Consider the following 11974-nt stretch of genomic DNA (forward strand, 5'->3'; position numbering starts at 1 on the left):
AGCCTTAAGAAAATTAAGAAGTTTTATCATCTGTTAAAATGACAGAAGTAACAATTCCAAATCAAAATAGTCAGATTGATGAATCTGAAGAGAACCAAGAGTATAATTTGAATATTATATTTAATCAGAATAAGTTTGCTCAGATACAGAAAACAGGGTTTTCTAATTCAAAAAAAAATCTAATAGACCAACCAGGAATATTAAGCAAGATTTCAAATTTTATTAATCCGAGAAAAAATTTAATTTATTATTCGATTCGTACAAAAGAACGATCTTGTAAAATAAATAACGAATCAAGGTCTAATACTCTGAAGTTATTAACAACTCAAGATATTGATACCATCATGACAAAAGCCAGTGAAAAAGAACGATCTGAACTGAAATATGTTCACATTGGAGGAATCGAAATAATAGTATCAGCTCACTACCGAGAAGGAATAGATACACCAATTGAAATCACAGTTCGTGACAAAAAGATACGTAATTTTGAGGATTCTATCTTTGGAAAAATTGAAGGAAACTTATGTCACAAAAAGATGAAATTTTGTATTTATCCACAATACAATATATCTCTTTTTGATAAAAACATAAATGACATTTTAACATTAGATTATTACTTTTATAGAAATAATCTTATGTTAACAGGAAACCATCCGATCAATATAAGTTATGTTGTCGGTTTAGCAATAAGTAATAATTTTCAAACAGGAATAATTTCAACAAAACCAACTATTTCTGTTGAAAGAATGTTCGAAAATATTACAAGAATTGAACACCCTCGAAAAGCATTTATTGAGGAAATAAATCCCTATAAAAGATGGAGTTCAGATGACCTCCAAATCACAAAACAGTCTGTACCAAGAAGATCATTATCATTTGCTAGAAATGATGAAGATATTCTTGAAAAGATTGGAACCATGAATCAAAATATTCTTAAAATTAAACAAGCTATTGTTAATGAATCAACCTCATCGCAATGACGTCCTTAATAAAATTAGAAAAAGATCTAGGAGATTTAGAAAATAATATTAATAAGATCAATCTATCAATACAAGAATTAGAGAAGAATTTCAAAGAACATATTGATTTAGCAACGACTAGATTAATAATTGAACATGAAAGACATAGTAATGAAATATTAAACTATCTTAAAGAAGTTATTCCAATATATAAAGGAAAAAGGAAAATGAAAGAAGAATCACCATTCAAAATTGAATCATGGTATAGAAATCCCCTTAGTTTTGGCAAACATAAGTATAGAGATGTTTAATGAAACAGACTCATCTGATTTTGAACAAATAGGAGTAAATACAGAAGAATTATATCATTCACATCAGAAATCAGAACAATACAGAGATATGGATATTTCAGAATCAGAATCTGAAGATGATTCTAGACCACGATTAAATCTACGAACGAATGTAGAAGGTAGTGGTGGAAGAGATGATGAAGAATTTAAATATAACAGAGACCAATACTCTGGATCTTATAAAGATGTTAGAGATATTCTTAGAAAATCAAAAACATCAGGATTTGTGAAACAGAATATCTTAGATTTAGGTTGTTCAACAGCCAAAGAAAAAAAAATCAAAGATAGATCATTGTGCAAATGAACTATCAGTACAAATTTAATTAACATTATTATTAGACAAAAGTGAGAATATTCAAGTTTTAACTCATGGGATGATAAAAATGACACTGGTAGGAGCAGTAAGAACTTGGGTTGAAAACCTCGTAATTACTAATCTACCACAAGGAATGACAGGACATCGATATTTCGAACTATTTGTTGATGTCTTGTACCAAGAATTTTTCGGAGTTTCTAATAATGACGCTAATTTAGTAGCCAAAAATATAGAACAAAATAGAGCAATTTTTATTTTGGATAATATAAAATTATGTAATCTATGTTATCTAGAAGAATTTATATGTGATTATGAAACAAACTATTATCAGTTAATAGATGCTGATAAAAAAAACATTATAAATTAAGTATTTTTAATAAAATACCTAATATACCAATAAATAGTAAAGATGAATTCTTAACTAGTGCTTATGCCAAAACACTAGGAGGAGATATTAAATTTATTAAAGACGTTATAACAAAAAAATGTCATGAAATAACATTAAATAAAAGAATATCCAAATATTACAAACAAAACAATAAACTTTATTGTGACAAAATGAAATTCACAGTAAAAGAATACGGTTGTAAAACAAATATGTCACACAAACATTTAAAACGACAGAAACATAAAAAATTAAATAAACCTTATAAATCTTTTAATAGAAAATTTATTCTCTATAAGAAAAAGAAATTTAGAAGGAATTTCTTCAGAAAACCTTATAAAAGAAAATTTTATAAAAATTTTGATAATAAAAAACCACCTTGCCCAAAAGGTAAAGGAAAGAACTGCACATGTTGGTTGTGCAATGAAGAAGGTCATTATGCAAATGAATGTCCAAAACGAAACGAAAAGAAAAATAAAGTTAAAATTCTTGAAAAAATATATACTAATGGATTCTATCCAGTAAAAACAATTGAATTTTCATCCGACGATGAAAATATTTATTATCTTGATGAATCAAGTGAATCAGATTTTGAATCTTATTCCACATTTGATAATTCAAGAAATAATAATGATTAAAATAAAACAAGGGCATTTTCGAAAATACAAATATAGGAAATAAATTGAAACTTATGTTTGATTTAGGGAGTTATCTACAAGTTGCCCTTATCTTTTTCTCGAAATTTTAGATGTTTTTTTTAAAAAAATGTGAAGTTGATGGGATGTCAATATAGTGATAAATCAATTACGTGTTCTGGCCTTGGCCCAACTTCTCTCTGGCCCAGTAGTAAGGCCCATCTCTTATGTACTCTTGTGTTAGACTCTTTAGAGTGAGAGCCCTCATTTCTGTTGTGTGGGGAGCGGTAAACTACATTCGGTTAAGGAAATTAAAATCATATTAAAAAATAAAAATATCAAAACGTTGTGACCGTCTAATATTTCTTTTCGATATATCCTTAGCCTTTTTTTTTTAGATCAGTTTTATGCACATTTTCAATATTTTTCATGCACATAAGCATCAACTTGATTGTAAATAGTTTTTTCAGACAATCATTCACATCAGACATACGCTATGTATCATTAATCAATTACCATTTTCTAGATCTATATATACTTGTTGTTGATAAAAAAAATATATTTAAAAAACAAAAGATAGAATACTAATTAAATCGCACAGCGATGAACATATAAATTATAAAATCAAAATTGTAATTTATCACCAACATGATTAGGTTTCTTTATTTAAATAACTAAAAAAATAATACTTGTTAGTATAAAATATAAAGGAATATTTATTTTATTTTATTTTTGAACAAATCCATAGCAGCAAACCTCGGGCCCTTGAGATTCACTAACGTGAATACGTGTTTTCTTCTGTAGAGAGAAACACATAATTAAATTCTCCTCTCCAATCATCTCTGCTTCGCTGGAACCTCTCGATAATCATTGACTCCTTATTCTTTGCGAATACATACCACTTTCCTGATTCATCTTCACAATTCACGAATTCCAGGTTTCGGTCTCTTTCCCGATCCAGATTTTAATTGGGTTTCTGGTTTAGGGATTTACCTAAAAAAAGAGTCATGTCTTACGCCTATCTTTTCAAGTATATAATTATCGGCGATACAGGTGATTCTACTTTTCTGCCTGTTTTATCATGTTTTTCAAATTGTTTTTTTGTACAGTACGATTGGAATATGACACCCTTTATTAGTATTTATTTATTATTCCTTGCATGATGTAGTTTGATATTTGAGGAAGATTGAGTTTTGCTGGCGGCCTGTAGTTCTCTTGGAGATTTTCTTTCTGTTTCGGTGTGCTATTCTCTTCTTGAAATTTGATTAAGCTTGGCGGATTAGATGGTCGTGTAAAGTTCTAGTCTTTTATTAAGCTTGGCCAATTCGTAGCACTTGGTAGTTTTAAGGAGTTGAGAAAGGGCTTAATTCAATTAGCCGACCAGCTAGATTGATTGGTGTGTCATGTTCGAGCTAAATTTGGTGGTTGATTGATAAAAATCCCAATGACTTGGAACTTTTCTGTGCAGGAGTGGGAAAATCATGTCTTCTTCTTCAATTTACTGACAAGCGGTTCCAGCCGGTGCATGACTTAACTATTGGAGTTGAGTTTGGAGCGAGGATGATTACTATTGACTCTAAGCCCATAAAGCTTCAAATATGGGACACGGTAGATATTGATTTCAGAAATTATATGTGAAATAAAGTTGTAGTGGTGCAAACATTTTCTCCTGTCGTTTTTTATGGTCTACTGGGATGCTTGTTTCTATTTGCTTTTAAATTCAGCATTTTCAAATAAAATGATGTTATAAAGACGTATGAACTATTGAAGAATTTGAGTACAAACTCAGTCTGATGTATAGTAACAGCAGATTTTCTTTCGACTTGTTGAGCACCTCTCAGTGTTTTAAGCATCGAATATAGTTGTCGCAGATCTTGAAAACTGCAGTTTGTTGGAATTATTGCTAATTCACACTGGTGGTTCTTTAATTAAATTACTGAGTTTTGTATAGGTTTGCAAATGTATTTCGTGAATGCTGTGAAGTTGGTAAGCCCAAGGATCATTACTCTATTCCTAAATCTTAAGTTGGATTAACTTTCAGGCTGGACAGGAGTCCTTTAGATCCATCACAAGGTCCTACTACAGAGGAGCTGCTGGTGCTCTATTGGTCTATGATATCACCAGGTAGCTCTTCCATCTGTATGTAAGGTTTCATGTACAGGACTTGGTGGTTTTTTCTTAATTGTTTTTTCCCAGAAAAGAACATTGATTTCTATCGGAAAGTTGTAACTCCATCTAAAAGTTCCATATTTTGTGATACTGGATAATCTATATAATAACTGATGTTTTGAGCAACTTTACTTCAGCACGTAATTCTTTGCATTTCACCTCATATGATTTCTTGCATTAATGCATACATAATTCACTGAAGATAATATTGTAGGAATATTAAGCACGATAAAAATTGCACCACAGCCCTTTATAAACTACTCCTTTGTCACTAGGTGTCATCATGATGCGAGATGGATTGAGCAAACGAAATCTGTTTATTAGAAGTCGTTTCCAAATTCAGTATACTTGTTGTTAAGAAAGGTTATTTCCTTTACCACATGTCAGGAGGGAAACATTTAATCACTTGGCTAGCTGGCTAGAAGATGCAAGACAGCATGCAAATCCAAACATGACAGTGATTTTGATAGGAAGTAAGTGTGATCTTGCTCACAGAAGGGCTGTTAGCACCGAAGAAGGGGAACAGTTTGCAAAGGAACATGGACTGCTTTTCATGGAAGCATCTGCTAAAACTGCTCAAAATGTTGAGGAGGTGATGAATCAGTTCACGAAACTGGACACCACACTTATACACCTTTTTATCTGTTTTTTTTTTAACAAGGCATTATCTGCAGGCATTTATAAAAACAGCTGCAACAATATATAAGAAAATTCAGGATGGGGTTTTTGACGTGTCAAACGAGGTTAGCTCATATTATCTGTGGCCACTGATTTTATTGCCGGTCAAGAAACCGAAATGCATCTTTTCACCATCAAATAGCTCATATTAGGATGTCAGTATATTGATTGCATTTTTTTTGGCAGTCTTTTGGAATAAAAGTTGGCTATGGTGGTTTACCCGGCCCATCTGGTGGCAGGGATGGTTCTTCATCCCAAGGTGGAGGTTGCTGCGGCTGAGATACACCTGGAAGCCTTAGTGAATTATTCTTTTAAGCAATTCAACATTTTATGTTTATATTTCATTTTATGGTCTCACTTCTTGCCAGTTCCTGTTCACTGTCTTGGTTTCGTCTGGAGTATAAATTCGATTGGTACATTGTCAATGATTGTGTAAAGGTCGTAAAGTTGGTACATGTTGTATCAAGCTGCAAACTAGAAACAAGATCGGTTAAAATTGTTTTATATGGTCAAGTTTTCTCTGTTTCCCCTGTTTATTTATGGAGTGTGGATAGATATGCCGGCCGGTTGCTATATATTATTCGATAGAATATGATGATGGCTGCAGTCTTGAAACGAAAAATTTGTAAAATAATATCATTTAAAATATTTGTATTTCTCCTCGTGGACTTTCGTACACCCGGATTAGGTTGATCGCAATCACTCAAATGTCGACGTGTAATATATGGATATGGATGATATATTGTCTGTTACCAACAAAAGGAGAGAAAAACTTAAAAGGGCCTTAAACCACTTGAAATGAAAGAGAAAGACCCTTAAACCCCTTTAAAATTAGAGGAAAACATTTTCCCCTCAATGAAATTAAAGTGTGCACCAAGTTTTATAACAAACTATTCGAAGAAAGAATGAGCGCAAAATGAGCACTTTTTATTATCTTTCTCATCCAAAGCTGTTTATTAAAGGGAGTGAGAAGATCCCGATGAGGGAAAGAAGCGTAAATATAGGATTTTGGTTATCCCAAATTTCATGTGTATCCATATGTGTATACACACTGTCAGAAAGAGAAATGCAAAGGGTGAACGGTGTGTAATTGTTTGCACTCCCTCACTCTCCATGTGTCCATAAAACGGTTTTAATTAGCTTCGAATCACATAGCGTGTGACTCAAAAATGATCTTCATTTTGAAGCAAACGCAAACCCAACACAGCTCCCATGAAAATTGCCCACAAAAGAAGGGATAAACACACAAGCCAAACAACAGAAACCAGGCATAATTAAAGATCCTCTCCTCTCTTTCATCACTTCCATCTATTCTTCTTGAAACAAAAACATTTTCATGTAAGAACTTCACATCTCTTTCTTTGTCATTTTCTTGTTTTTCATACAGCGGCCAAAAGATATGGATCAGGGTGGAGAGATAGAGCACACACAAACCAGGAAGAGGACAAGAGATCAAGGAGAAGACAAGAAAGAATCCAAGAAAGGTAAGAAATCCGAGTTTAGAGTCGTGGATGATTCGATGCATAAAGAAAAGAGCTATGATTTCGGGGATGGCGTAGGAGTATTTGATTTCCCTTGGCTGAAAGAGGGCGTGATCTATAAAGGGAACGAGTACTTCGGAGAGCCGGAAGATACATTTGCATCATGTAATTACATAGACGAAGAAGTTTCGAACACTCTTGCGTCCAATCTTGATCAATCATGCGCACAAAATCTAGTTGTTTCCCCGGCCCGTGATCAAAATTTGCATTGTAAGAAGTCTGATGATGACAGTTTGCGGTCATTGTTCCAAGCTGATGATCTAGAACCCGTTGATTGCATTTGGAGCTTTGCAATGGATCAGCCTCTTGATGTTGGCTTGAACAAGGACAGACTAGAGATTTGATGATCTAAATATTGCTTATAAGTTATAATAAGTAAAATGTCAGTGGCAAAAGCACGCGTGTTGTGTATGTGGTTCCGTTTTTGGTCATCTTTTATCCCACAAAAATGGTGATACTGATCTATATTACCATAAGGAGATGGGCAAGCCGATCCCGTACATTCTTGATGCGTGTGGGCACTTATTCGGGACAAGTTTCGGGCAGACCCCTAGGATAAGGATAGCACTTACAGCCCCAAAAAATATACCCAAAACAAGAGTCTTGTTGTATTAATGATTGTGCCATAATCAAACATCATGAAACTCGACAGAATTGAATTTCTCAGTTAATGTAATATTTTTATACACTGGAGACTGGACTTGCAAGTTGCAATTATAACCAATTAATGTTACAAAATTACGTGCTAGACGAAAAAGAAGGGATGAACCACTTCAGGCCAAGGTTTGACAGAATTGAATTTTTTTTAAATGATTTTTGTGAAAAAATATAAATTTACGACACCGTATTAGGTAGTAGCAAATAAAACATAGATTATTTTTCCAAAAAAAAAAACATAAATTACTCTGTTAGAAATTCAATTATTTTGTTTAATAAGTACTACTAATACTAATAATAAAAAGATATCTCCATCAAAAACTTATTTGTCTAGTAACTATGATGTGATTTGTGAATGAGAGGCATATTACCAACTCATAAAATGATGATAGACGTCTCAAATAAGGACGAAGTTTTTGGATTCAAAATCTAAGTTTCAACAAATTTTCTCTCGAGGTAAGTAGCAGTAACAATCATGACGATGATGATAGACACAATGTTTAAGTAAGTTTTTTTTTTCTTTTATCTCAATTTTTTTGCTAGACCATTTATAATTTATCTCGTTACGAAGATGCACGTTAATTCTTGAAAGTTCTATTTTTACAAAAAAAAATTTAAAATCACGTTTCTTGGTAGAAAATTTAGAAAGAAACCAAAAGCAATTGGTGCTCGTCGACCAATTAACCTCAATTATTTTGAAAGGTAATAGAAAATAATATGTATCATTTTGAAATTAAAGTAATATTTCATTTATGAGTACTTTAAATGGCATACAATCAATCACATAGTTATCTGACCATTTATCCAATTCCGACGCATTCTGTCGTTACATACGATGCACAATTCTTGTCACTTTAACGGTAAAGACATGTACCATAAGCTGCAAAATATCAACATAATAATAAAATTAGATCATGCATCTTCAATAATTAAATATAAATATACAATATTAGTAGGAAAAAATATTGTGTTATTCATGTCCTCAGATCTGAAATACCCTAGTTTACATATTTACATGAGAATTTAGCGTAACCTATCAAGAATGTGAACATAAAGTTATTGAGTTGAAAGATATTTTCAATTTACTTGCATGAAAATATCTTACAATTATATATATATATATATATATATATATATATATAAAAGAATTTGACCACAAAACTAATAAAATCAAGAATTTCAAATTAATTTAATTACTTGGGTGAAAATATTATGAATAATCAAATATAGTATGTAGAATATTAGAATTAAATCTACTATTGATATAAGATGTTCTCATTATAAAAAATAATGAATATAATAACAAAACCGAGAGAGAACATTTTTACATGGATCTTGCACAATAAGAAGACCAGCTCCCCGCCAACAATTGCCCGTGAGACTGAAGTATGAATTGAGATTAAAAGATGCATGCAAAAACAATTTTTTGGGCTCATAGCACATGCCCTTCGGCCTAATCGGGTCGCATTGTACTATTGAGCTACAAGCAAAAATTTTAAACCGTAACAAGTTAGCATAGGGAATGGTCGGGTCTGCAACGCACCATTTCTTTGAAAACTGTAATAAAAATTTATCGTTAAATATGACATGGATATATATTATGATTATGTGACTCTGAAATAAAGATAATTAAAATCACAAAAAATTGTTAGCATATAAGATAATCACAAAGTTTTAATTCTGTTTTTCGAAAAAATAAGTTGAATTAACAAAATCATATATATTGAAATTAATTTAAATTCATGAATCAACATCGAACTACGACTACTTACTTGCCCTTGTGCATGACATTTAGAGGCAATGACTACGAGAATAATTGAAACAATAAGCAAATATATATTTTTCTTTGTCATTTTTTTTAATCTAGTAATGTTTTTTTGTAAATAGTCTTGGAAGTTGTTTGACTTTAAATAGGCGCGAATTATAAATGTTCTGACGTATTTACCATAATAATTAAATACATAAATTGGAATCAGATTAATGACATAAATATCTTTAGAATTCATTAAATCATTTTTAAAAAAAGTTATATGCATCATGAATATTACATATTGATATTTTTGAAATTACAAAATCATACATTTTTTACTTTGAAAAAAGTTTTTTTTTAAAATAAATTATTGGAATAATTACAATTTCAATGATAATAACATCATTATCATTTCTTCAAAAAAAAAACATCAATATCATTTTAAATATATCATGTAATTTGCTATTTCCATTTGCAAGGCATTTATGTTACCAAGAATATATGCCTCATATTAAAGTCAATTGTTTGTGATTTATTTTTAAAATACGTTACAATAAATTAAATCATATTACAAATTTAGAAATTATATTATATGATAAATCATATTACGTTTTTTATATAATAATTATATTTTAAGTTATTTGGCTTTAAATAGGCTTGAGATTAATGACATAAATCTTTCGAATACATTAAATCATCTTTAAAAAAATGTTATACGCATCATGACTATTACGTACCGATCGACCTTACCTACGTACACATTATTGTTGCAAAATTACGTGCCAGACAAAAAGAAGGGATGAACCATTTTTGGGGGTTTGACGGAATTGTATTTTTATTAATGAATATATATATATATATTGAAAATTCAAATTTACCACTACTTGATTAATTTGTCACGGATTTGGAAAAGAATCCTCCGTGTCTTCGTAACCAACCCCGGCCTATATAATTTCCATTAAATGTATACACAATCGCATCTTTGAAATCAATGGCAGTTTCTGCAGGCTATCTTCCCCTGTTTCTCTCCTTCTTCTTCTTGGTCTGTTTCTCCAAAAATCCAATCCCAGCCCTCTCAGACACCACCGGATTAGCCACCAAAGTATGCAAAAGCACCACCATATTCGACTTCTGCCACGCGGTCATCTACTCCGACCCACGCGCCCCGACGGCGGATCGAGTCACTCTTGCGTTCATTGCCTTCGAGCTGGCCTATGCAAACACGAGCAAAGCTGCGTATCAAATTGCTTCCAGGGATAAAGATGTTGGCATGCAAAAATGCCAGCGGCTTTACGGTTGGGCGGCTCAGTCGTTCAGCGAGGCCATGGGCAACATGTACTCGCAAGTGTATGGTGGACTGGATCGACTGGCGGTCAAGGGGGAAGGGTACGCCAGAGATTGCGAATCCAGTTTCAGCGATCGGCCATCGCCCCTGTCTGTGATGAATCAGGACTTGATCAACTTCTCCAATATTTGTGACGCTGTTTCTCACCTCTTTCCACAAGATGCAGACGGTGATTCACTCATCGTTTGACACGGATGCTACATGTGCACGCAATGTTATTCGTTGAGTTACAAGTTATACTTGAAATTTTTTAAAACAGATATTTCAAATAAAATGGATGAATAATTTTATAATTTTATGTATAATATGTAACTCAACGTATACATGTAACATTTATTTATTTTGTTCTATGTTAATGTAATGGAATTCGACATGCAGCTTGTCTTGATCATTTCTCATCCTTGCCCGCAATATTGATTCTCTATTTTGATCTGGTTTCATTTTTGCCAGTTTTATGGTTAATAAATCATATTAGAGCTCAACACGAGTAGCATAGTCTATTGATTATTCTATCATTAAAAACTATTTACTTCACCATAATTTTGCTTATAATAATTCATAAAGACAGAAACTTCGCGTCTATTTGAATTTAAAAGGAAAGATGTAAAGTGGGCATGTAAATCCTTAACCAATGCATTGAATACTTAATTTATTTTTTGAAATGAATACTTAATTTATTAGATCGACACCCATTCAGATCCAAGGGCCCCAGGCCATTGTGTACATCACATCATGGTGATGTGCACAATGCCCGAACAGTTAGATTATCCTTCAAGCACTATCTAGAGGATACTCATGGGGTAATACCTCATGAGTGGTATGAAATGTTGTGATTTGTTTAAATTATGTGGGCCCATATTTTTTATGCGGATCCCACATGATTGGACCAATCATGTGTTTCACACCACCCATAAGATATTATCCCATGGGTAGAATCGAAGGAACTAACCTGAAAGGCAGCTAAGAACTTTTCGTTGGATGGATGGTCACAGCAATTTCTTTAATAATTCTGATATGTAATAGTCGAATTATTAGAAATCATATAATATAATATATAAAAGTATCGTATAAATCAATTATTAGAAAAACAAAATTAGTGTAATATAAAACAAAAACTGAATCAGGAATCACGATTTATGGATCATTTTGTTGGAATGAAAGGTTGTGGTTCGTGAGAGTTCTGTGATCT

General features: G+C 32.1%; 2 protein-coding genes and 1 long non-coding RNA gene across 4 annotated transcripts; all 3 read left to right on the plus strand.

Moving 5' to 3' along the window:
* Nucleotides 1–3400: 3400 nt before the first annotated feature.
* LOC140862992 (ras-related protein RABB1c) lies at nucleotides 3401–6028 on the plus strand. Of its 2 annotated transcripts, none has more exons than XM_073266068.1 (6): nucleotides 3401–3698; nucleotides 4114–4253; nucleotides 4687–4769; nucleotides 5202–5406; nucleotides 5489–5557; nucleotides 5679–6028. In XM_073266068.1, exons 1-6 carry the CDS (start codon nucleotides 3653–3655, stop codon nucleotides 5769–5771), a joined length of 636 nt encoding a protein of 211 aa, XP_073122169.1. In that variant the 5' UTR covers nucleotides 3401–3652; the 3' UTR covers nucleotides 5772–6028. The 2 variants fall into 2 exon arrangements, with proteins under 2 accessions (XP_073122169.1, XP_073122170.1); XM_073266069.1 differs by having other exon boundaries at nucleotides 3401–3582.
* Nucleotides 6029–6321: 293 nt separating this feature from the next.
* LOC140866690 (uncharacterized) lies at nucleotides 6322–7726 on the plus strand. The gene is made up of 2 exons (XR_012144957.1): nucleotides 6322–6760; nucleotides 6880–7726. It is a non-coding gene; the product is annotated as an uncharacterized lncRNA (long non-coding RNA).
* Nucleotides 7727–10431: 2705 nt separating this feature from the next.
* On the plus strand, nucleotides 10432–10974 carry LOC140894357 (cell wall / vacuolar inhibitor of fructosidase 2-like). The gene has a single exon (XM_073302866.1). The coding sequence runs from the start codon at nucleotides 10432–10434 to the stop codon at nucleotides 10972–10974; it is 543 nt and encodes a 180-aa protein (XP_073158967.1).
* Nucleotides 10975–11974: the final 1000 nt, after the last annotated feature.

Source organism: Henckelia pumila, chromosome 4 (assembly GCF_033568475.1).
Source record: "Henckelia pumila isolate YLH828 chromosome 4, ASM3356847v2, whole genome shotgun sequence".
Taxonomy (NCBI): Eukaryota; Viridiplantae; Streptophyta; class Magnoliopsida; order Lamiales; family Gesneriaceae; genus Henckelia; species Henckelia pumila.

Coding starts and splice junctions, on each gene's coding strand:
- LOC140862992 (XM_073266068.1), top strand. CDS start 3,653: ATGTCTTACGCCTATCTTTTCAAGTATATAATTATCGGCGATACAG. Junction 4,254..4,686: donor AGCTTCAAATATGGGACACG/GTAGATATTGAT, acceptor ATTAACTTTCAG/GCTGGACAGGAGTCCTTTAG. Junction 5,407..5,488: donor CTGCTCAAAATGTTGAGGAG/GTGATGAATCAG, acceptor CATTATCTGCAG/GCATTTATAAAAACAGCTGC.
- LOC140894357 (XM_073302866.1), top strand. CDS start 10,432: ATGGCAGTTTCTGCAGGCTATCTTCCCCTGTTTCTCTCCTTCTTCTTC.